General features: G+C 41.5%; 1 protein-coding gene across 4 annotated transcripts in view; it reads right to left on the reverse strand.

Annotated features, from left to right (window-relative positions):
* SGIP1 (SH3GL interacting endocytic adaptor 1) overlaps positions 1–26,661 on the reverse strand; it is a 184,889-nt gene that overhangs the window by 9,976 nt on the left and 148,252 nt on the right. For all 4 annotated transcript variants that reach the window (XM_043490671.1, XM_043490669.1, XM_038413191.2 and 1 more), the window contains 6 exons: positions 10,830–10,941; positions 4,699–4,854; positions 3,224–3,356; positions 2,702–2,904; positions 1,673–1,737; positions 768–932 (listed from right to left, as the gene is read on the reverse strand). In XM_043490671.1, coding sequence (XP_043346606.1) covers positions 768–932; positions 1,673–1,737; positions 2,702–2,904; positions 3,224–3,356; positions 4,699–4,854; positions 10,830–10,941 — 834 coding nt within the window. The remainder of the gene's footprint in view (positions 1–767; positions 933–1,672; positions 1,738–2,701; positions 2,905–3,223; positions 3,357–4,698; positions 4,855–10,829; positions 10,942–26,661) is intronic.

A 26,661-nucleotide genomic window follows, 5' to 3' on the forward strand; every position in this document is an offset into this window, starting at 1 on the left:
CCCCCAATAATCAATGAGGGCACAGAACTCCGAGGGCTGTGGCGGGGGCACAGAACGTGCCCCTCCTAGAACCATCAAAATTTTATACCTCAGCACTCCCCTGCACAGGCACTCGCACACATGTATCCCCTTCCAATCTTGTCCTTCATGCCTTTGAGAGTCAGTAACATATGTACCAAGAGCAAAACACTGAAGAATTTTAGCAGGATATATTAGCAATTTTACAGAACAATATCTGCCTCTCACTCAGTTGGCAAAGCAGTGATGTCTCTTCAACGTTTAGTTTCTAATAGCTCGTACAGTTAAACAGACCTTTGGAAGATACAGTAAAACCAGTCTTAAGTAGTCATCCAAAGGACCAACAAAAATCAATCACTTGGAAGAAGTGATTAATTAAACCCTGAACAAAATGGTTCTAGAAATCTTCATGAAACTTTAAAGCAGCCTTTAAAGACAAGGGGTAGCTTTTGGGGATGGTCCCTAGTGTAGATTGTTCTGTACTTTGTACATGTGTGAACTCTTAGAAGAATTCTCCATATTCTTGTTGCTAAAGGCACAAAATGCAGTTTTTTGGTAAAACAATAAGTATTTTATATAGACCTTTTATCAGAGCCCTATGTACAGGAGTTACCCCCTCTTCTTAGTACCTTATCTTGCAAACTTTTTCTTCACTGCAGGGATAAATGTATGGCAAGTGGCCAGCACCTGTTACTCTTACTGATACAGTCCCCACCCAGTTAAGGAGAAGAGGTTCATGACATGCTTACCTGCAGCAAATCTCTTTTTAATGAGTGAAAACCGGTATCCTGCCCCAACAAGTTCGATATCACAGCTGGAGAGAGTGCTCCCTTCACTTGTAAACTGCACTACCAATGGTGAAGGTTTGCTTGGTCCTTCAGAAAGCTGGAATCTTGCCAGCAAAGAACCCACACCTTTGGATTAAGAATTTCAGAAGATCATTACAAGAGAGTAACACATACAATGCTTCTGGAATGGCTCTTAGCATGGAATCCAAGTGAATGGAATAGTAAACAACATTCTTTGTTCCAAAAGTGCCTGGAAATAAATCTGGTTCCCCAAGTTATATAAATGGCAGCAAATGTACATTGATAAGAATGTGAGTGTTTCATCAAATCAGACGTCAGCAGACTGTTATCTTTTCAGACTTTAGAGATGTAAATCAGATAGTAAATAAACTGCAGGAGTCACACCAAATAGAAAGTACATCCAAGTGTGCTGGATTCCTAGTATGTGCAATATGACATGCTGAAGGGCAGTTGGTCCAAGGTGATACCTTGAGAATAGAAAATGTTATGGGGAAAATAATGGGGATTACTCAATCTTGGAGACAGATTTGTAGGACCTCCATGGGGCTGAAGACACTCAATTGTAGAAATCAGCTGTTTTTTCTTTGATGAAATTAAAGCCCAAACCACTACACATCTCCCTTTACACTTCTAAAATGGGCAGGAAAATGTGTGACCAAACAGTCACACTGATCTTGTTCACACTTTACATAGCTAATTTGCTCCTGTGCTGTGAACAGTACCCTATAATGTCAAGTTTCATCAGGAATTGATTTGTTGATGGATGTGCACAAAGATAAACTAGTCAATGTCTCTAATTAAAAACAATTAACTGACATCAATTAAATGTAAACTTGCATTATTACCTCCATTTTCTGATTTTTGCGAGATATCAGGAATCTTCCACAATATTCTTTGCTGCTCAGCATTCCTAAAAAAAAAAAAAAAAGGAACAAAATAGTGTAACTGTAGGAGACAATGGAGGTAATTAAAGAGCCCTTCTGAGTCATTTGCATTCTGGTTAGAATAGGTAGTGGAAGCAGTGCAAAATTTTTTGAAAATGCTTCCTCCTGGTTGGGAGTCTCATGAGATTGTACTGCGTTAGTTTTGCTTTAGGTTTGGGACCAAAACAAATGTAAGTGCCATTCTGGCAGTTATCTGTTGCTGTCACAGATGGTCAGTGTTAGCTGCTGAGCTAATTCAGATAAATGCAAAAAATTATACTAATAATAAACTAATAGAGGGCAGTCTGGTGAAGTGGATAGGGACCAGACCTGAAAAATCTGAAGACCCGAGTTCTAGCCCCAGCTCTGTCAATGACTTACTCTGTGACCCTGAGCAAATCACAAATTCTATGCAGCAGTTCCCCTATCTGCAGGATATGGACAATAATGCCTATCCATGATTGTAAAGTGCTTTGAGTTCTATGATGAAAAGCACTCTAAGTACTAAGCATCATTAATATTAAGATTACTGAAGTGACTTTCACCTTAATGCATGCTGGTTAAGATCAGACCATTCATTTGTGAAAATGACAGAAAAAATCAGAGTAGCATTTCATGTCTTCCTTTACTACAAAAAGGAAATTCTAATGTCTAGCATACCTATTGTGATCCTGCATGCTTCAGCTAGAGCCTTATAAATATCAGAATGTCTCTATATCTATTGGGGATGAAGTACTGTTATAATCACGAAAGTGATAGGGATGGCAAACAACAGAGAATGACTTTGTTGAACTAAAAAGAAAAGGAGTACTTGTGGCACCTTAGAGACTAACAAATTTATTAGAGCATAAGCTTTCGTGAGCTACAGCTCACTTCATCGGATGCTGTAGCTCACGAAAGCTTATGCTCTAATAAATTTGTTAGTCTCTTTGTTGAACTAGACTTTCATACCAAACAGCAGGTGGAAGCACAGCTTGAAGTTTCGTTACTCCTCCATCTATGGGAACTAGGAACTGGACATTGTTCAGAGCTACTGGTGTAGTCATTGCCTCTGTATTATATTTGTAGTCAATACGAAGGTCAGTGCTTGTAGATTCACACCGCCAGCTGACTGCAAGGTTTAATGGAGTAGACTGAATACCCTGGGCAGATACCTTAGAAAATGACAGAAAAACAATATTTAGTTTTCACGGGGATAGAGGGAGAAATCTGCATCTATGGATATAAAATGGTTGTTGATTTTAGAGCAGAGAACTCCCCGCACTTCCCCAGTAAATTTTTGTAAGGGACTCAAGTCACACCCATTCCAGTGGTATTGAAAAGGCTACACCTGTGCAAAACTTCTTGTAATTCCTGTACTAAAGAGCAGATTATTTCAGGCAATTTACTTTTCTGTACAAGAGAGACAGGTTCTATTAATGCTACAATGTTAATTGCATTTTTGACAAAATTTTACTTTGCAAGAGAGTTTACCTGGTATTTGAGCATGTCCACGTTGTAATATGTTGCTTGTGGTTTCTGTTCAGACACTTTTTTTAGATGAGTCATCAGATTTGGCATGTTTACCCAGAATTCCTTTGTGTTGGCATCAGTTTGTGTACTGTCACTGTGGGTTTATAAAAAGGTAAAGGATTAGCTATTTTCATAAACAGAATCTGTAAAAGGAAGTTCTTCTCAAAATGATCAGAGGACATAATCTTGGGCATGCTGTATAACAGGATTTAATTCTACACTTACAAAACAATGCCGTTCTTCCGTTTTTTGAAATACTTCATGAAAACTATCTTGGCCTCAACTGTAAACAGCTCCACAGATGTATTATGTACATATAACTTTGTAAATTAATTTCTCTTGAGAACAAGGGCCTAATAAGCACTGGCTAGAGCTGGACATAGTGAGAGAAAGCTCTTTTGAAATTTTCTACTCAGCTGTCGGACGGGTATGTCTTTGGGGTGGCTAGCCTATCCTGCAGCTTGCACTGCCAAGGCTACATTCTATTTTTAATGCACTAGCTTGGATGAGAGTTAGTGGGAGTAAGTCTCTTTGAGCTGGGAATTATATTCCCCAGCTCAAAGTGGACACATATCCAAAGTGAATTTAGTGCCTGAGAGAACTGCAGCATTGCCAGATCTGAGATGGAGGGTAACAGTTTCAAAAGTACCCAAGTGACTTAGGAACCCATGTTCCATTTTCAAAAGTGACTTAGGTGCTTAGGAGCATAAGTCTCATAGTAAGTCACTTAGGTGACTAACGATGCAGAAAGACACCTAGTGGGATTTTCAGAAGCACCTAGGTTCCTAATCCCCCTTTGATTTCTATGGGAGTTAGGCATCTAGGTGCTTTTAATAATTGACCTCTGAATTTACTTTAAAGTTTTGAACCCATAACCAGTGGTGAAAGCCTAATGCAGTATCACAATGCTTCATCCATATGCAGTCTCCAACCAATAGCACTAAATTGGTTTAACATCCACAATATTGTGTAGAGGCTCTTCTAAATGAAGCCTGGGGGGGCAGGGAGGGGTAGTTTGGTTGGTAGCCAGCTCCAGAATTAGGGAAGCAGAGAGGTGGCTGGGTCCTGCATAGAGTGCAGGTTGCCAAGATCTCAGGATCTGATCCATACTATCCAAGATAAATTGCCAAATTGACTATAAACTAAGTATTGTCAAATGCACAAAGCAAATGAACAAGAAATGGAGGACTCACTGATCTTAGCATTATTCGAACAACTAAAAAAGGCAAGCTAAAATATTTTAAAATTGACTGCATCCTATTCAGCCTTATTCTCAATAATATTGAGAGAAATGGTTTTATGAACAATTCTGCAGGTCAAGGTTTAAACCTCCGTAGGATCACAGTATTTTATTCCCTTGAAATGTTTCTTCCAACGTGGCTACCGAGTAACATTTCTTATAAGTCTCTACAAAGTTTTTGTAAAATTATATTTACCAGCAGAGAAGTTGAGGATTTGGCAGGACGTGTTCTAACCTGTTGTAATTTATTATACGGAAGGTTAAAACAGATGGGGCTGGATTATTGGCAAAATGTCTGGTAATTCCTGCAGGAAATGACAGCACCATTTCTCCAGTTATCTTCACTATACATCTTCAAAATCAAATAAAAGGAGACAAAGGGAGAGAAGAAAGAAAGCAGCTTAAAATATAGCCTGGGAAGTGAATAATCTGGATCAAGCTAGGCATGATGGAGATGATGACATTTCATTCCTTCCCTATTATACTGGAAAGAAAATCATCTTCTTCCTAAAACAGCATTAGTCTGAATAGAGAAAAATTATGGTATTTGGGCAACAAATAGAAAATGTGATCTTTCTGTGAACTTCTCCAAACTTGCTTCTAGAAACAATCTGCTTTTCTCTTCAGAACAGAAAAACGAAATCAACCATCTTAAATTGAACAGTTGCCAACAGCCCAGTTTTGCCTGGGACAGCCCTAGCTTTCTGTCCCAGGCAACTGGAACTGAGCTTAATTTCATTGCGGGTCCTGATCCTGCCATATTGACTGCTGTCTTGTGGCTATAGAAGCAGCTGACTTTCAGTGTCTGTGCTGGAACTCAGTGTCTCGGCTTGTACGGGGGGTGAGGGTGGGGCGCAGCCATCAGCACCCTCACTGGCAGCAGCTCCAGCTCAGCTCGTTCCCCCAGTGGATCAGAAAGGAAAAGGAAAGTGTCCAATTCAGATGTAATGAATGTGCAAAATGCAGGGATAGTTATTTTGAAAGAGGAATACAGAAGATACTGGAAAGAGTTGTTTTCTGGCAGTCAGATTGCAAAAATCAATGAGAGAATTTACCAAAGGAAACCAACTTGCCCCACCTTGTCTGTGTTTTACCCATTCCACTCAGTGCTTTCTGATGCCAGGTTTATACTTGCATGGTAAGCCCACAGCACTGCTGGAATTAATGCTAAGGTGACAACGTTTGTAGTGAGGCCAGCATCTTTAATAATGAAGTAGTCGGTTTCAGGATTCCAGTATTCATAGAACAGTGATTCCATAAATAGGAGGTGGTGGATGAAGTGCACTCTGGATACAATATATAGTCTAATTGGGAAACCCCCACATTGATTTTGGCCATTTTTATTTCCTTGCTTACTGGTTGTTTCTAGGCCTCAAACTAATTCAGTGATCACACTATTCATTCTTTGCTTGTTGCTGATCCATGTACATTAGCACAAAGAAGTATACTATCCAAGTGTTGACAGCAATTTTCTTACAGGACCTATCACTTCAAAATATAGTCTCTGAATTTATATTCCTGTATCTTTTAGAGATCATATTACATCTCCAGCCTTCTTACACAGATAGCATGCAAAAAAAAAATTAGTGCCAGTGAACTGGAGTATATCTTTCTTTGCTGAAAATACAGTGTGTGGCCATGTATCAAAGTTATGCTGTAAATCTAAGTTTAAGAGAGAGTCATAGCAAGGAAAAGATACAGATGGAACATGAATGTGACTTTTCTTGCTTCAAATTCAAGTATTGTCATCTGAAAACACTCAGATCTTATCAATGCAAAGCAGTCATGAAGCTCAGGAGTGGGGGGGCAGCAAGGGGGGTACATGATATGCTGTCAGTTTCTGGTTGTGCAATCATAGAAGATTAGGGTTGGAAGAGACCTCAGGAGGTCTAGTCCAACCCTCTGCTCAAAGCAGGACCAACACCAACTAAATCATCCCAGCCAGGGCTTTGTCAAGTCGGGCCTTAAAAACCTCGAAGGATGGAGATTCCACCACCTCCCTAGGTAACCCATTCCAGTGCTTCAGCACTCTCCTAGTGAAATAGGACCATTGCAGCCCCCTAATGCAATGGTCCATCTGGCACTGTTAGGCTGTTCTAAGGCCTGGTCTACACTGGGGGGGGGGAAATCGATCTAAGTTACGTAACTTCAGCTACGTGAATAATGTAACTGAAGTCGAAGTACTTAGACCTACTCACCGCGGTGTCTTCACTACGGTAAGTCGACTGCTGCTGCTCCCCCGTTGACTCTGCCTGCACCTCTTGCGGCACTGGAGTACAGGAGTCGACGGGAGAGCGCTCGGGGGTTGATTTATCGTGTCTAGACTAGACGCGATAAATCGACTCCTGCTGGATCAATCGCTGCGTGCCGATCCGGCGGGTAGTGTAGAGTTATGCCACAGGCTGTTTCAACCCCCATTTGGCCCAGAATCTTGCCACTCATTCTCAGCTGCCCTGACTCTAAACTCAGGGCTGAGAATCTAAGCTCACTGAAGGAGATAAATACTTACATATATATTTAATGTTTGCAGGAAAATTGTTAAGGGCATTGATCACTAACATGAATAGGATAACCCCCATCTCTTCAGTGAGTGGCAGAGAGCATCTAAGGATATTCTGGCAAGGAGATGTCCTTTAGTACAGTACCATGTCTGTTGTATCAAAGGAAGGACTGATGAGTGAAATGGTATTCTAGTGGTATTAGTTTGTGTCTATCAACTACATGCTGAGGGAGGCACCAAGTCCACAGGAAACCTGGGCAAGTCACTTCACCTCTTTGTGCCTCCACTTCCCCATTTGTATAATGGGAATAATGATACGTGATACCTTCCTTCGCAAAGCACTTCAGAATAATACTCAGCTTCATTCATAAATCTCAAACATACAAAAACTTCATTGCAAGCACTTAAAGCTGATAAGGGTAAATAAGGTTCAAACAAACACAAAAATCAGAAAATACAGACCAAAGCTAAAAAAACAAACAAACTAAATACATCACCTTTCTCTCAGACACCCACCCACTATCGTGAGCAAATCAACCATAATCACTAAGTATAAAGACAGGCCTTGAGTCCATCCATTTCTTTGTAGTTCTCTATGGTTGCAGGAAGTATAGACAAAGTAAATCTTGGTTTCTGAATGCCTGCAAGGCTTTGAAGAACAAGAAATCACTTTCATGGAAAGTTCAGTTGTTATGCTGGATTTATGCCAGTGGAAATGAGAACAAAATTTGGCCCAGCATACTTGTGTAGGAGGGATAATAGGTTAGTATAGCCACACTAGCTAGCATCAGGTCAGCTTTTCAGAATGCAATATCCAGAAAGTAGAGAGGGAGAGAAGAATTTCAGATTATAGGTATATTACTCCCACAATAAACCCTACAGACTCAGTTTGTGGTCCCTCTCTGTAACTACATTTAAAATTAATTCCTTGATGACAGAAATAGATGTCAATTAAAAATATTTTTCAGGCCATAAAACAGATAAGCCTGACACACAGAAGCAGAACTTTTCTCTAGTTACTTGTGGGCATGAGAAAACTGGTAATCATCTTACCATCGGCAAATCAAACCTATTAAGTATCTGTGCATCTCTAACCTATGAATAGCCCTTAAGAGAATAGTATTTCCATCATATTTGTAAGTTCTTTTATAACCAGTGTTGCATATTTAATGTGCATAGTATATAAGTACATTAAAACTAGCCCACATAAATGATATTGATAAAACAATTAAATAATGAATTTAAAACTACTCAATTATACCTGTTGCCTTAAATCCTATTCCAGGTTGAATTTTTAAATTGCTCAATGTGGGTGAAAGGTGGCAGAAAGGTAATATTTACTTGCAAACATATTATTTAGAATTGTTGTTAAACTATCACAAATCAGACAGAGAAGTGTTAAACTAAGCTTGTTAGAGCTAAAAGAATTGTTGATCAGCGGTTTTCAAGGCTTCTGGTGAGGCTACAAAATAGTCATAACAGACCAGAATCTTCTTAAAATGAGAGGAAACATCCATTCAGGGACCATCAGAAGCCTGTTTTGATGGGTAGTTTTGATGTGGTAGGGTAGCAATTCTGCCTCTTTTGCACGTTTATTTTTTGCGGAACATTTGGCAACATACACACGAGCATGGCAGTGAACTCTGAGAATGGCAGGGTGCTGGAACATTAGTACCACCACACTCACCAGCATGACAGGATCTGGAGTACCATAACTGGTAAGTCATTTCCCTGATTCAGAAAGATGTTCGGGCAGTATCACATGAGATGAGGGAACCATATTACATCGCTGTCTCTATGACCATATACATTTCTAGCTCATCCTTATTCCACTGTCTTTTTTATCCTTCTGTCTAACCATGTATCGCTTTGCTGTGATGAGGGAGACTGGCTATACACAATACCAGCCTGATTGCAGCAGAAGCTTGGCTGTACACAGAGTGGTTAATAAGGTTGTGTGCCATGAGTTGCGCCTGCAGTTTCCTAGAAACTAAATTGTGAGCTTCAGAGACAGAAGCTAAGTTTTCCTATCTTTTGCTGTTCTTTTCTCTCTTTCCTGTAGTTTGTTTTTGTTCTCTACCCCACCCTGCCAGTGTTCATTTGTGCTGAAAAACCAGACTTGAATCACAAAAGCTAAGAGCAACCATTTAGCCTCTCTTCTCCTAAAGAATCACATTTGATGCCCTTCAAGAGCTTTTCCCTTTAAAAAGCATTGTACACTAGGAGCTCCCACCTCTTACCTGCTGGTGGAAACAGACAAAGGGCCAAATGAGAACCCGTTAAGACAGGGCTTCTCATCCTTTTTCTTTCTGAGGCCCCTCTGCCAACATGCCTACCTGTGCCAAAACAACTGTTTCCTGCATATAAAAGCCAGGGCCAGCGTTAACGAGTAGCAACCAAGGCAATTGCCTGGGATCCCATGCCACAGGGCCCCCATGAAGCTAAGTTTCTCAGGCTTCTGCTTCGGCCCAGGGCTTCAGCCCTGTGCAGCAGGGCTTAGGCTTTCTGCCCTGGGCCCAGTGAGTCTAAAACTGGTCCTGCTTAGTGGACTGCCTGGAACCTGCTCGCGGCCCCCTAGGGGGCCCCGGACCCCTGGTTGAGAACCACTGCAATAAGAAACATCAGTAAAGAGTTAGACACAGGAGAAACTGAAACTGATTTTCGAATTCACTGCCCACAATAAAGAAGAGATACCTCCTCAGGTGTTCAAAAATAGTAGAAGATTTCCCATTAAACTTAAGAAAAAAAAGTTATGCACTACCTTTGGGGAAATGAAAGCAATAGCAGACACATCTCACAGTGTGAACAACAGTACAAGATGGTCTATTTCGGTCTACAGGATATTCAGGCTGTATAAAATTTCCATTATCAGTGGGAAATCTATTCTAGATACAGATATTAGGGGTGACATCCTGGCTCCATTGAAATCAATAGTTTTGCTAAAATAGGATTGTACCCAAGACCTTTTAACTTTGGCAACTCCTGTCTAGCCTATAAAATCATCATTCAAGAACTGGGTGTTTCTGTTTTATGGGAATACTTTCAGCTAGAGATGGGCACAAAATATAACCCCAGAGCTGCATGCTCTTTGATTTTGGGGAAGATTCAGATACATCCAGACCCAAATCCTTTTTTGAACGTGTCTATTTAAGTACAGCTCTACTTAGCACCTATCTACCTGTAGAACTTTACAATCTGATTTCAACAGGTGATGAGCACCTGCAGCACACTCAAGATTCTTACATAAAACATGACCTTTAAAATGCTATCCAGACTGAATTGTCAGAACACCCCTGTAAAGTAGGCAGGCAGGCAGGCAAACATATTCCTCACTTTACAGGTGTGGAAAATGAGTGAAAGAGAGGTTGAGTGATTTTCCCAAGGCCCCACAGCGAGTCAGTGTCAGTCAACCATGTTATTGAGACAGTGCTGGCACTCTTCAGGAGTCCCTGGCTCTTAGTGCTGTGCTCAGACCATGACACCACTCCACTCTGCTATGCATGAGTTTTTTAATTTCTTCACCCACCTTTAAAAAAAAACCAAAAACACATGCTAACTAGTGGGTTTAAACAATAAGATGCATTCACAACAACGGATACGTTTTACTGACAACCCTCAATAAAGGAGGTATTTTCCTTTGATTTACACCTATAATTTCCTTTAACATTGATGAGACTCATACACATCTAGAGGCATTTGAGCCCTGCTAGATATTTCGATTGACTCATGCCCTGGGAGACCTCTGGAAATAATGACTAATGACCCAAACATTACATTGAAAAGATTTGTACCTGAAGTTGACTATTCCATTGGGTGGGGGTACCTACTTGTTAGGATCTGCTCCTTTGAAATATGCATTAACAGTTTCTGTGAATGCTGCTGCTACAGGGAGGGTGTCCTGGGCCCCCATCGTCAAAGGACTTGGTCCCCTAGAAGAGCCTGCAACAGAGAACAAACTTTCACTTGTTATGTGCATATAAAACACTACAGTTACTGAAAGCCAGTTTTACCAGAGGTGGGGAATAAAGAATCATTTACTGAAAATAAAAAAAGTCAAGTCTGGCATTTTGCTTTTATTTGTGAGCAGTAAAAGTCCCCTTGGTGTTCAGAATGGGACTGAATATGTTTACAGATGGTCATTTACTCTCTATATAACCACAATAATTTAAGTTCTTTACTATGAACAGCACATGAAAGCAGAAAAACACAGGCAGTAGCACACATCTGTAGGAACTTTGATGCTTTACGAATAAGGCAGTCTTTGCATGACAGTTTGTGCAGTACACTTCTGTGTTCTACAAAAGAGAGTTGGGTGATGTTTTAACCAAAACACTCAATCGCCCCACAATTTACAGTAAATCATTTGGCACCAGGTTTTTTTGGAAGGGATGAGGCCCAAGGCCTTCTTTTCGTTTTTGTGCACGATGGGAAGCACAAACCTCTGCATCTATTCCAAGGCAGCACTGGCTCTGCAGTTTCCTTCCCTCTTCCCTTCATCCAAACCCAGCTGTTGTCTGCCACATTCTCTCCTCTATAGGTAGCAGATATCTGTGTCTAAGTTAAATGTTGCTCCAAGCAGCGTTCACATAGACTAAATACCTGCATGCCATTCTGAGATGGAGGTTTGTACATGCACTGTTTGCCGGCCCAGCTGCAGCCAGGCTCTCAGAGGAACATGGCCAACAGAGGAGGGGTAACTAGAGCAATAATGTCATGGAAGTCCAAGCTTCCATGACAATGGGGATTCTTTTCCTTTTGGATCTTGGAGATCTGTGGGAATACTGGGAATATTTCAAAGAAACGCTGGCCCTGATTTAGCAAAACGTTATGCACATATTTAAGTCCTACTGAAGGCATTGAATAGGGATATGCTTTAGTGCTTTGCTGAATTGGGGCCTTTGACATTCACCTAAGGGAATTTCCAGCCCCTCCCCCACATAGGCACATATGTAGGAGGATACAATTTGGCTTGGGTGATTTGTGAACCTTTCAGCATGGGTAAGCCCACTTACAAGCAAGACTAGTGTAAATTATAGTTTCAGAACGAAACCACGAGAAATTCTGAATTCAACCTGGAATCAGACAAAACTTGGCAGTTCAGGTTGAGTTTTGGGTTTAAATTAAATTCAAAGTGAAACTCAAGGATGCAAATTAATTCAGGAGAGTCATATAATTAGAAGAAATGGGAGGGTTGCAGAGATTAAAGTACCAAGATATTTGCTCCAATCATGCACTGCATGTTCTCTAATGGAGAGATTCTATGCAGCTGCCACCATGCATACTCAACATGAAAACTAAAATAACTAACCCCTGGGTGTTTGCAGCCATTGATTTTTCCTTTGCTGGCAATGAGCTTGCTTCTATGTAAGAAATCCTAAATTAGCACTAAAGGGGTAAAAACTGAATAAAGTCACATTAAGGGGAAAGAGCAGAAGAATTCAGAATTTACATATAAATCAAATATGGGCATGTGGGAAATTTACACACTACTTTCCACACTGACAGCTAAAGGAGGTGCCTTGTTTACTGAAAACAACAATAGAAAGGAGTATTCCCAATAACAAGTGCCTTTGGCATCAAATATTGTTTTAGCAAAGATCTAGTTTCTCTCTTAATGGAAATTCTAATAGATTAGAATGATTAATTACTAGTCATTTACCAATGGCATGACATACTAAAAGCTTTGAGACAATAATAATGAATGACTTATACCTTTCATTCATTCTCTGGGAATTTGAATGCATGTTCAAACCTTCAATCCATATTGTGGTAGACTATGCAAATCGATAGGTTAGGGATGAGCATGAGGGTGGGGAATGTAGCATTGGCTTGATTTTCAAAGGTATTGAGCAGTCACAGCTCCCATTAGTTTAATTAGAATTGGAGGTGCTCAGCACATCTCTTAAAAGCAGGCTTTGCATTTTTGTAACTAAAACCAGCCTGTTAAGTTCTCTATCCTGCCCTTCCTGGTCTGTCTAAATCTCTCGCAGAAACAAAAAGCAATATGGATTATTTCAAAGGAAAGGCTGTGTTTTAGAGATGGGATTTGAAAATAAAGATGTCAAACTACGCCTACCAAACCTTGGGGCTTTTATTTTGCAGTACAAAGTTTGTGCACTGCTGGTATTAACAAATTTTGCAAATGCAGTTCAGTTTATTCGAGCTTCCAAGGCCTTGATGCAATAAAGATGAATGGTTTAGGTCATTCATTCACCTGCTGCAAGTATAAATGCAGCAGCAAATCCCTGGATGTTTTCAATCCATCCATAACTTACTGAGCAAAGATGCTGAGGTATAGGGATAAAGTGACAAATGGGAGCAGCACTAGATTTAAGCATCCTAATATGGTACAGGACTCCAGTGCATATCTGCCACTGAAATGCCTATATCATCTATGTGGGACAGCTATCCTTACTGCTGCATTTTGACTTAGAGTTCTTGAAGAGAGAAAGGATCAAACCCATGCAGAAGCAGCAGTAGTAAGGGAAATACAGGTCAGATAGCTGTCGCTTTTAGATCTCTTCCCCATGAAAAGGGCCCAGATATCTAGCTATCGGTGAGAACACAAAAAAGGGTGAAGCCCCTTTGCTTGTACAGTAGGTCTGGCCACAGCATGTGTACAGCAAGGGATCAACTGATATATTTATTACTCACTACCCTGGCTTTTCTGAATCTTAGAAATGGATACACCTCCACAGATTTATTTCAGACTTTGAACTGAAAGGCATATTCATTGTTGAGAAAGATCAGAATGTTGTGACTAAAAACCAAAACAAACAAAAAAAGTGGGAGAACAAAGCTGTTTCAAAACTGGAGACTATGGAGTCTTTGTAAGGCTCAATGCCCTCGTCTATTCAATGGACTGAGTGAGGATATGGAATTTGGAAGAATGAACTATATGCTTGTCTCACGTGGAGCTCTCTTTCCCCTTGTAGGAATAATTTTAGAGTCTGAGTCTGTCCTTCTTGAAAAGAAGGTATGTGAAAAGTTTTCAAGGATCTATCAACTGCTTCTAAAATATCATTCATTGTCATATCTAGTCGAGAACCTCTATATAAGCAATCACATTTATAACTTCATTTTGTCTTTTGATTGTCCTTGGATCTGGATGTGAGCAAGGGTTTTCATCATGACCACATTTCTCTCAGACATTTATGATTGACTCCATTTTTTTTAGTATGGGTTTGATTATATATTTATTTTACACCCCTCCCCACAAATCTGGATCTTTATGCAAATCTGACAGTACAACCTGGATCAGAATAGTACAGTAACAGATTAGCATTAAAGGAATAATTAAGTAAACTTTGGACGAAACATCAAATATCTGAGTTTAGACAATATATCTTCAATAAGAAAATATTAAAACATTTTAGACATTCCCCTCTTTCTCATACCCTCGTACCCAAGGCACATCACCAGGTAGCTAAGAAACATGCACAAATGACTGTTGCTTATTTTGATTGCTGGGATTTTCCCTTTTAATTTCTAACGTATCTTAAAAGTGTGTAAAAATTAAGGTAGCTAGGCATCTCCTCTTCGACTGGACTTCTGAAGAGGCTCAAGAAAGTGGGTTATTTCAGCAAAGGTCTGAAATAAAAGATATTCAATAAATTTGCACCAGATCAACTTGTTTCAGTCTATAAGACAAGCAGAACAGACATTTGGATAATTGGCCCACTTTTTGCTAACCACACATACATTCACATGCACCATGCAGAAGGACACAAGCACACATATGAATACGATTCTTTTAGGATGAGAGCAGAAAACAAGTGCATTGACAGTTTAATGCAAAGGTGCTAGAAGCTCCTTAAATGAGTTTACCCAAACTTCAGAGATCCACCATGTAAACCTGAGTCCACAATTAGGCCTAAGTAAAAATCCCCAGCTTTTCCCCTTCTGGACAAGCTAATTCAACCCTAAAAGCAAATATATTCACAAGTATTCAGCAAAAGATTTGATTTCCTAAGCACATCATATTGAACTACAGAGTGGCTTTTTCCAATGCAGAGTGAAGAGTGCATGATTGTGACACAACATGCTATCTAACAGATGAACAACTGATGCAGAAAATGATTGCTGTGCAGTTTAAACAAGCCCTCTTACACTCTCTCACAAATTTCACTTCTGCACCTTCACATTTTACTGCTGTCTGTTGAAGTCAACAGATGTGTTGTACCAGTCCAGACATCCCTAATACCAGCCCAGTGGGTAACAGACCTGATTAAATCCCTGCAGCTAGATGCAGAGAAAAAGAGTCTAAACCGCAGCAGCTACATAAGAGGTGAGCAAACTACGGCTCACAGGCCACATCTGGCCCACAGGACCGTCCTGCCCAGCCCCTGAGCTCCCGCCCCCTCCCCTGCAGCTTGCCCCTGGCCCCTCCACCACAGCAACGCACTCCTGCTGCTCTGAGCAGCATGGTAAGGGGGCGAGGGGTCCCAAGGGGCAGTCAGGGAGCAGAGGGTGGTTGGATGGGGCAGAGGTTCGGGGGGGGGGCAGTCAGGGGACAGGGAGGGTTGGGAGTGGGAGTCCCAGGGGGACTGTTAGGAGATGGGGATGTGGATAGGGGTGGGGGCAATAAGATGACAGGGAGTGAGGGGGCGGTTGGATTGGGGGTGGGAGTCCCAGGGAGCCTGTCAGGGGGTGGGGGTGTGGACAGGAGTTGGGGTGGGCAGTCAGGGGACAGGGTTCAGGGGGGTTGGATAAGGAGGTGGAGTCCCAGGGGGCAGTTAGGGGCTGGGGTCCCAGAAGGGGGTGGTCAGGGGACAAGGAGCAGGGAGGGTTGGATGGGTTGGGAGTTCTGAGGGGGGAAGTCAGGGGGCGGGAAGTGGGGGGGAGGATAGGGGTCGGGGGCCAGGCTGTTTGGGGAGGCACAGCCTTCCCTATCCGGCCCTCTGTACAGTTTTGCAACCCCGACGTGGCCCTCGGGCCAAAAAGTTTGCCCACCCCTGAGCTAGATCCTTAAAGTTTAAACCCTTCTTGGTCATGAGGAAACATTCCCTAGTTTTCAGCATTCTGCAGACCCAAACACTATTTTGAGCCTGTGACTGAAGAATTCATTTTAAAGGCAGATATTTTATTTCTGCTAAAGTAATCTTGTGGGAAGCATCTCCAGCTTCCCTACATTATCACACACACATCTCCAACTTGGCAACTCTGCACTGAGCAACACTTTTGGAACAGAAGGTCACAGGTGAATGTATGAGACCCCATCCTTATCATAGAGAGTAGCTAGCTCTGGAAAGCAGATGGGCTGACATATCGTAAGATCTCTTGTACCTGAAGGAAGGAATGTCTACTAATAGCATTTTCTTTTCATAGACAGACAGTACATGAATTGAAATGAAGAACAAACAATAAAAAGATAATCTAAAATACCCAGATACCTAGGAAAAGAGAGAACTGGGCATTGCATCAATCCACATCATCCTAGGCAAGTATCTGGTATGACATTCACAAAGGCAGAACAGAGAGTTATTTTGTGCTCATGTGAAACAATTAGAATAGGGATGAAACAGGTAGAATAACTGATGGGACACTGAAGGGCTGCAATATGATGAAGAGTTATGCTTACATTTGGCAGAAGGAAGCCACATCCATGTATTCTGATAAATACAGAACTAGGATAGCACTTAAATTTCCTATTTTCAAAATCTTAGATTTCAACCCGTAGAAATTATTTAATATCTCTGCATATCTAATTTTAAATCCTTTATTATTTATTCCAACTTCCAAAGCACAGCTTTTATGTAAACATGTCCCATAATGTAAACAGTCAAAGTTTTGCTGGAGGAAGAAATGAGACTAGGAAAAAGATTTTTGCATTGATACTACAGCTGAAGAACTGAACTTCCTGCAAATGAAATTTTGATATGTTTAGAATAGCTTTGGACATGTATAAAATGATAAAATCTGATAAAAACCAGATTATCTTGACTTTAAGCACAAATGATGCTTTGTGAATTTGAGAGTAACAGCTACACATTTCTATGTTTGGATCATCAGCAGTCCCTAAATATAAAAATGATGTAACACTAGTCTCTGACTGGTATGTGTTGGTGAACCTGGTGCATTCTCTATCAATTCTCAAAACCAGTTCAGTAGGAGTATCCACAATACAATTTCCCTCAGACAAGTCCAATTGTGCTTTATCATTTGTCCACAGAATTGATCACTTGCCTGCTGCAGTTATTTTCCTCATGACACGGTCAATGTCCGACAAAATTTGTGACATGTCTAGTGTAGGGCTGTCAGGGTTCCTTCCCCACTCTGAACTCTAGGGTACAGATGTGGGGACCTGCATGAAAAACCCCCTAAGCTTATTTTTACCAGCTTAGCTTAAGACTTCCCCAAGGTACAAACTATTTTACCTTTTGTCCCTGGACCTTATTGTTGCCACCACCAAGTGTCTAGCAAATATAACAGGGAAAGAGCCCACTTGGGAACGTCGTACCCCCCAAAATCCCCCCAAGCCCTACACCCCCTTTCCTGGGGAAGGCTTGATAGACCCAAACCCTTGGATCTTAAGAACAATGAAAAAGCAATCAGGTTCTTAAAAGAAGAATTTTAATTAAAGAAAAAGTAAAAATCACCTGTGTAAAATCAGGATGGTAAATACCTTACAGGGTAATCAGATTCAAAACATAGGCAAAACCTTAAGTTACGAAAAGACACAAAAACAGGAATATACATTCCATTCAGCACAACTTATTTTATCAGCCATTTAAACAAAACAGAATCTAATGCGATTGCTTACTGACTTTTTACAGGAGTTCTGACCTGCATTCCTGCTCTGGTCCCGGCAAAAGCAACACACACAGAGAGAACCCTTTGTTTCCCCCCCTCCGGCTTTGAAAGTGTCTTGTCTCCTCATTGGTCCTTTTGGTCAGATGCCAGTGAGGTTGTCTTAGCTTCTTAACCCTTTACAGGTGAAAGGATTTTTCCTCTGGCCAGAAGGGATTTAAAGGTGTTTACCCTTCCCTTTATATTTATGACAAGGGCCATCTCTTCCTATTACCAACCCCTATGTGCACTCCAGTCCACCTACAAGTTAATCTGCAAGATGACCTTCTGGTAACAACCTTATTATCTTTACTGACAATATTCAACATGCTTTGATCCTTACCTTTATTATATTAGCAGCCTGCACACTGATATAGCACTTTCTACTGCCACCCACTCTACTGCTTTTATTGTTCCCTTTTTAGAGAGCGCTTTGGATAACAAAGGTGCAGAGACCCAACAGTGTATCAACAAAAACATTTTAATTTTAGGCAATAGTGGCCACCAGAGGTTTGTAGAGTGTTGATGCTGTTATTTTGTTATACTTTATGTTCATGCAAACACCCAGCAGGGAACAATTCACTTGTTGTTCAAGTTGACATAGGACCCAAGATAAATCAAGAGTACTAATAGAGGAACTCTTACTCTGTTTGAGATCAGAAAATTTAGCCCAGGTCCCTGAAAACTGGAGCAGTGACAACAGCAGTAAGTCTGGGTTTGTAAAACCTCATATAAAAATAATAGTCAGGTGGGTGCAAACATCCCCACTATATTTATAAAAATATGATACACCATTGAAATATATCATCACGCATCTTCTCAAGCCTGGGGTAAATATTAGATTATTATCAAGTGTCTGAATCTTTGGAACAAAGAAAGCATACTGTTGGTAGGGACATGATTTTTTTTTTTAAGAGAAGCTAGCTCTAAAGTCTAATTCTTTGGAGCTTAAGTAAGATGCCGGCATTCAATTGTGTATATGGGAGCTCAAAATTGCAGATACTGTTCAGAATCAGAAACATCAAAAATATCTTGACAGGAAAAGAGGGACTAAGGCTCTCTAGCCACCAAGAAGCAGAAGATATGCAATTGTTATCCCTTGAAGAAAAACAATCTGCACTTGGGAAGCAATATACCAATAATTAATGGCATAAGGATTTTTTGAGTAATTTATCTGACCATCTATTTTAGTAATTCAATTAATGTGTATGCCAAGAAGGGTATAACCAAGCCACCAAACCTTCAGTGATCAACCACACCAAATATTAAATAGAGGTAAGGTTTTGCACATTTTTAAGTCTTCGGCGCTGAGGGTTTACATACATATACAGTGGAAACTAGTATGTGTTGATTTGTTAGATAATGGGTTAAGTAGCATGTAGATTCTGCTCATAGGCAACAGATCCTAGAGCAGGGGTGGGCAAACTTTTTGGCCCGAGGGCCACATCGGCGTTGCAAAACTGTATGGAGGGCCAGGTAGGGAAGGCTGTGCCTCCCCAAACAGCCTGGCCCCTGACCCCTAACTGCCCCCCTCAGAATCCCCAACCCATCTAACCCCCCGCTCCTTGTCCCCTGACCCTAACTGCCCCCTGGAACCCCACCGCCTATCCAACTCCCCCCCGCCCCCCATCTGTCCTGACCCCTGTCCACACCCCCACCCCCTGACACCCCCCCACAGGACTCCCACCCTCTATCCAACTGCCCTTTGCTCCTCATCCCCTGACCGCCCTCTCCCGGGACCCCCCCACCCTTAATTGATCCCCAGGATCCCACCCCATTAGCCAACCCCCCCTGCTTCCTGCCCCCTGACTGCCCCCCAACCCCTATCCACACCCCCACCTCCTGACAGACCCGCTGGGACTCCCACTCCCAACCCTCCCTGTTCCCCGTCCCTTGACTGCCTCCCCAGAACCTCCGCCCCATCCAACCACCCTCTGCTCCTGACTGCCCCCTGGAACCCGTGCCCCCTTACCATGCTGTTCAGAGCAGCAGGAGTGTGTCACTATGGGGGAGGGGCCGGGGTGAGCCTCCCCAGCAGGGAGCTCAGGGGCCAGGCAGGATGTAGATTCACAGAATGGGTTTAGGATTCAAGGTTCTTATTTTGGATTATTTTAAAAATTACTAGTTTGTAAACAAATCTATAAATTTTTTCTGTTAATGACTTGAGATACGCAACAGCTTTTATGTAAGAAGGTTCAAATTTAATGATGCTCTAACTTATTTTTTAAGCACTAACATCAGTCATGCACTCATGTACTGTGGGCTAACAGGAAGGCCGAGCTAATATATGTACTGTGGCATCCCTTACAGAGATTTTAATTGTTGCTTCAAGGTCCATATTTTATAAACTTTTCATTTTGGCAGGATGATCTGACAATGAAGATGAAAAAATCTCCATTTTTAGGAGGACTTTATAGCATTACATTTAATTTCTTGTCATAGATTCCAAGGCAAGAAGGGTCCACTGTGATCTAGTCTAGTAGAACAGAGGTCCTAGAACCTCCCCAAAATAATTCTTAGAATATATCTTTTAGAAAACCATCCAATATTGATTGAAAAATTGTTGGTGGTGGAGAATACTCCATGACACTTGGTAAATTGTTCCAATGGTTAATTACTCTCACTGTTAAAAATTATGACTTATTTCCAGTCTGAATTTGGCTTGATTCAACTTTCAAACATTGGATAGTGTTGTATTATTCTCTGGTAGGTTGAAGAGCCCATTACCCATGTAGACACTTACAGACTGCTATCAAATCACTCCTTAGCCTTTTCTTTGTTAAAATAAACAGATTGAGCTCTTTGAGTCAATCACTGTAAAGCTTCTTTCTAATCTTGTAATCATTCCCATGGCTCTGAACCCCCTCCAATTTATCAACATCCTGTTTGAATTGTGGGCACCAGAGCTGGACACACTATTCCAACAGCAGTCGCATGAGTGCCAATACAGAGGTAAAATAATCTCTCTGAACCTACTTGAGATGCCCGTTTATACATCCCAGGATCACATTAAGTCTTTTGGACATAGCATCACTTTTGGAGCTTATGTTCAGCTGATTATCCAGGATGACCCCCAAATCTTTTTCAGAGTCATTGCTTCTGAGCATAGAGTCCCCCTTCCTGTAAGCCTGGCCTGTGTTCTTTTTTCCTAGATGTATATATTTCGCTATATATATTATATATATATATATAATATGTAATAGTACATATTGTTTGCTTGTGCCCAGTTTACTTACGTAATCCAGACGACAGATCGCTCTGAATCAGTGACATGTCTTCTTCATTATTTACCACTCCACCAATTTTTGTGTCATCTGCAAACTTTATCAGTGATGATTTTATGTTTTCTTCCAGTTCATTGATAAGAATGTTAAATAGGGCTAAGAACCAATCCCTGTGGGCCCCCCAATGGAAACACCCGCTTGATGATGATTCCCCATTTACAGTTACATTTTGAGACCTATCAGTTAGCTAGTTTTTAATCCATTTAACGTGTGTCATGTTAATTTTATTTCATTCTAATTTTTAACTCAAAATGTTGTGTGATACCAGGTCAATTGCCTTACAGTATATTATGTCAATAATACAGTATTTTAGCTTTATCAATCAAACTTGGAGTCTCATAAAAATATGCATAAACTCATGTTGATTTGAATTCATTACATTACCTTCCCTTAAATCCTTATTAACTGAGTCCTGTTTCAGACACTTCATTATCTTGCCCAGAATGGATATCAGGCTGACTTGATTATCTGGCAGATTTATTTGGGCATAAGCTTTCATGGGTAACAACCCCACTTTTACCCATGAAAGCTTATGCCCAAATAAATCTGTTAGTCTTTAAGGTGCCACCAGGCTCCTTGTTGTTTTTGTGGATACAGACTGACATGGCTACCCCTCTAATATTTGATTATCTGGGTTATCCTGTTTGCCCTTTTGGAACATCACCAGTGCTCCAAGACTTATGGAAAATCAACATTAAGGTCCAGCCAGCTCCTCAGCCAGCTCTTTTAAAACTCTTGGATACAAGTTATCTGGACCTGGTGATTTAAAAAATGTCCGCCTTTAGTAGCTTATGTTTAATATCCTCTAGAGAGACTAGTGGAATGGAAAGAGTGCTGTCTTCACCATATGATGAGACTATGGTATCTGTTTTTTCCCCAGATACAGAATAGAAATATTTATTGTACATTTCTGCCCTTTTTGCATTATTATTGATAGTTCTACCATTTCCATCTAGTAATGGACCAACAACATTGTCAGGATTCTTATTGTTCTTAACTGCTGGCTGTAGATTTCTCTTTTGTCCCTTGGCTTTCCTTATCAATTCACTGAGAAGCAGCATAGCAATTGAACCTATACATACTAAATTAAATGACCTAGATAGGGTAGATTATAGTCATTGCAAAGAGAATATCAAGTGAAATACCAGAGTGAGATATTGCCTTATTTTGGACCAGCATTTGGGTCATTGAGATCTATTAAAATAGGCAAATTTTAAAAAATTAATGGATTAAGAAACAGTATAAATTGAATCTATATAGCAACAAATGTAGCCTGTGAATTTTTCAAGTTCAGTGCCTCCTTTAATTCTCTTAATATGATTTAACCATTTAATTTTATCAAAGACCCATCTATTGTACTAAATAACAGTGTAGTTTTTCATTTTATTGCTATAAATTCAAGGAGGAGAGAAAGTACCTGTTTTTAAATTCATGCTGCACCTTTCCCAATTAAAAACCTCCATTGTGAATAATGAATTACTGCTACTTTTTTAAAAAAAGTCTAGTCTATTTTTTCTCCTTTAACATAGAGGTATCCAACATCTTTGTTAATTTTTATATTTTTTTATATATTTTTTTTGCACTGATGATGATCCAAGCATTGATTTTGTCACGTCTGTATCAAAACTGCATTTTTATTTATTGCCTTTTGTGGCTTTGCTTCAGCTTACTGCCCAAATTATAAAACTCTGCCTATGTTACCTTGCTACATTTTTCAGTAATCTATGGAATTCATGGTAACTTACAAAGGAAAATTAGTGATGTTAATCATATTAAGCACCATCAGTTTGGTAGATCAATTTCCAATCTCTTGAAACAATATGCTTGGTTATCCAATCGCTTTTTAAAAAATCCTGAACTTGAGTGTAACTCTAGAATTTAATGCATCTCTAACCATCCCTTGGGTACACAGAGGAAATGATGCATCTGGGTTTTTAGGCCAGGTTAAACTAGGTTTTATATTAGAAAAAAGATAAATCTGGTGTTTTGCCAATTGTCTTATCCAACTAATGCAATCCATTTTAGCATTCCTCTGCTTTTCCTGTTTTGATGCTATACTTCATATGTGGAAGTGATAAAAAAAATTCTTTATTTAGATATATTGCTTCCTGGAATGAAAACACGTTAGACTGATGACAGTATGGCAGGCACCACAAAACAAGTACTTACCATGCCATGGTATTTGATTTTATCACAGCAGTGGTGGTAGATGTTATATATCTTAGCATAAAATGCTGCCAGTAGTAAAGGTTGCTTTAAAAAATGCTGGTGTATATCTGCAATTTAGCATGCCAGTTTCATAACAAAACTGTATTACAAACTTTCTGTAGGACTCAGGGAGAAATAAGCATTTAAAAACTACAGCTGGTCTAACTACCTTGGATAAGAAATAATAAAACTTTGTACTTACACAACATGGCACCTTTCATCTAAGCATCTATTGTGATAATTAGGCCAACAAATTTACCTAATTGTGAGCTCAGCTGTAAAAAATGAGTACCAGTTTATAAAGTATAACACCACATGTCGATGGATAAAGGAACACAGAAAGACTAAATTAATCCAACCAAAACGGTCTACTGATGTAACTCAAGGACTGTGTTAAGATCATGGTAAACAAGGAAAGTGTGGGACTGGAAATTAATGAACCAAAACTGGTGAGTTAGAAATCAGGCCTAATTGGTGGACAAAATAACAAGGAGACAGACTATTATGCCAATCACTACCTTTTGGGGTTCTTAAAAAAAAGGGAGAGTTGGAGGGGGGAAAATACGAATGGACAGAGGCTATCATGACACTAGTAAGTCTGAAAGAAGGGGAAGCAGTGAGCTTCACCCCCACCATCTCCTGGGACCCTGGACCTTCTTCATCCTAATCCTGAGAGAAGTCTTGACCAGACTAGACCAGAGCGAGAGCCAGATGGCACTGCCACCTTCACCAGCTCAATCCCAAACACCATCTGGATGTGAAACTTTGTCTCTTCCTTCCCTAGTTCTTATCTCTCTCTTGTTTCCTTCTTTCTAATAAAAGTAGGGATTAGCTGGCCAAAACTGTTTTTTTGTTTGTTTGGGTTTTGGGGGGGGGGGACATTGCTGTAAGCCTGTGAACAAGACAGACAGCTAAAAGCAACATCTTGAATAGCCTGACGCCAGCACAAGCTTGCCAGGTCTCAGACTAGCTGATCAGACTGTGTGCAGTCTGGGTTTTTCCAGAAGCAAGGCTGCAAGTGAGAGTCAACACCGGAGACAGAAAATGCAGCGTCTATCTTTGTTGTTCTTTTCTTTTCCCTTTTGGGTGTTTTGTCTTATTTTGCCTTCTAGGAAACAGGACTGGTCTTTAACAACAGCAACAGCTCCAGCCCCGCTCAGCTAACTTTTCTCTTTTCCCCAGAAGGACCATCTTTACTGTCATCAAAGAGACAGTCAGACGAGGTTCCCCCTCTCCCCTTCTAAACATTCTCTCCATCTAGAGCAAGGGTCGGCAACCTATGGCACCTGTGCCGAAGACGGCAAGCAAGCCGATTTTGAATGGCACGCTGCTGCCTGCCAGGTCCCAGCCGCCGGCCCCGCTCAGCCTGCTGCCGAACCCGGGCCAGGACCCCGGCAGGCAGCAGCGTGCCATGAAAAATCCTGCCCACCCCGGCCCACCCTTCTCCACCCCCCCTGCAGGGTGAAGAAGCTTGGTCCTGCCAGTTGCTGCTGCAGAGCAGGCAAGTTCCTCTTCCCCCAGCGTGCTGGGTTCCTGCCCCTCCTCCTCTCCCTCCCTGCCGCCGATCAGCTGATGGCCCTTGCGAGGGAGGGGAAAAGCAAAGCTGCAGCGCACTCGCTGCTCCATGGAGGAGGCAGAGACGAGGCGGGGATGGGGCGGAATCAGGGCATATCCCCTCCAGCCACCTACCGTGAGCCACTCAGGCTGGGAGCACCCCCATGACCCCAGCCCACACACCCAGCCCTCTGCCCTGACCCCTGCACCCCGCCACACACCCCAGCCCTGACTCCAGTACTCCCAACCCCCCTCACACACCCAGCGCTCTGCCCTGATCTCTGCACCCCCACACCCAAGCCTCCTCCTGACCCCTGCATCCCCCCCCACAACCCCAGCCCTGACTCCAGCACCCCTCAGACATACCCAACCCCCCCACACCCATTGCCCTGACTCCTGCACCTCCAACATTCCCTCCCCCACCCTGAGCACCAAACAGGAGCTCCTGTCCCCTCCACCCCACCCCCCACATTCCCACCTGCACCCCTTGCACCAAATGGCAGCTTCCCAGGTAAGCGCTCCACCCCCAAACCTCCTGCCCCAACCATGAGCCCCCTCCCTCATTCTAGCTCCTGGCCAGACCCTACACTCCAACCCCCAGCCTGCTCCTTCACCCCCACCCCTGTGCTCAGTGCACTCCCACCCTCAGCTCAGTGCAGAGAGAGAGAGAGAAAGAGAATGGGCTAGAACCAGGGAGAAGGTAGGTACCCACTCTATGTGGGCAGGGCTGGGACCCCAGACTGGCAGCAGGCTGAGTGGGGCCGGCAGATGGAACCCCAAACCCGGCCCCACTCAGCCCGCTGCCAGTCAGGTTCTGGCTGCCAACCCGTTGCCATCTGGGGTCCTGGCCGCAGGCCCCGCTCAGCCTGCTGCCAGCCTAGGTGAATGGAACTCCAGGATGGCAGCGGGCTGGCGGTGTAAGATCAGCATTTTAATTTACTTTTAAATGAAGCTTCTTAAACATTTTGAAAACCTTATTTACTTTACATATGACAATAGTTTAGTTATATAATATATAGACTTATAGAGAGAGACCTTCTAAAAACATTGAAATGTATTACTGGCATGCAAAACCTTAAATTAGAGTGAATAAATGAAGACTCGGCACACCACTTCTGAAAGGTTGCCAACCCTGATCTAAAGGAACAAGGGCTGCTGTTAAAATGAAAGTCTTATTTAATACTTTACATTTCAAATGCTTTAACTGTTTTTTCTTCTTTTCTGTATCTTTAATAAAGGATCACAAAGATTTTGTAGTGGTGTGTTTCCCATGGAACTAAGCAGGCTAAAGTCCCTATGTACTAAACCCAGAAACTTGTTTAATACTGTTTAATATTGGACAGTGACAGGGTCATATTAACACCTTTGACTTTTGGGACTAATATATTCCATCTAAATTGATGTAACAGGTCTCCAAGCACTTTACAAACATTAATGAGTTAACTACCTCACAGAGGTGTTCTGAGGGTTAAATATTGTTATTTTACTTTCTACGATAAGGAAACTGATGCTCAGATGACTAGGCCAAGGTCACACAAGAAATCCATGACACAGGCAGAAACAGAACCCAGATGTCCCAACACCAGTTCCTGAGCCTTAATCAGAAGGCCATGTTCCCTATCTAGTCAACACTCATCCAATGAGTATACCAGCACCATACAAGTTCCAAAAGAATCTGACATGTTTCTTCTCTCTCCCTCTCTCTGTTCCCCTAGTCTTGTCTACACTAGCAAAAAGAAGCATTCAAACCTTCAACAACTGCAACTTTGGTAGCTACATTGTAAGTGGTAGTGAAAATGGGTTTTCATGACACATAGGTAAGAAT

This window comes from Dermochelys coriacea, chromosome 8, assembly GCF_009764565.3.
Source record: "Dermochelys coriacea isolate rDerCor1 chromosome 8, rDerCor1.pri.v4, whole genome shotgun sequence".
In the NCBI taxonomy this organism is placed as follows: Eukaryota; Metazoa; Chordata; order Testudines; family Dermochelyidae; genus Dermochelys; species Dermochelys coriacea.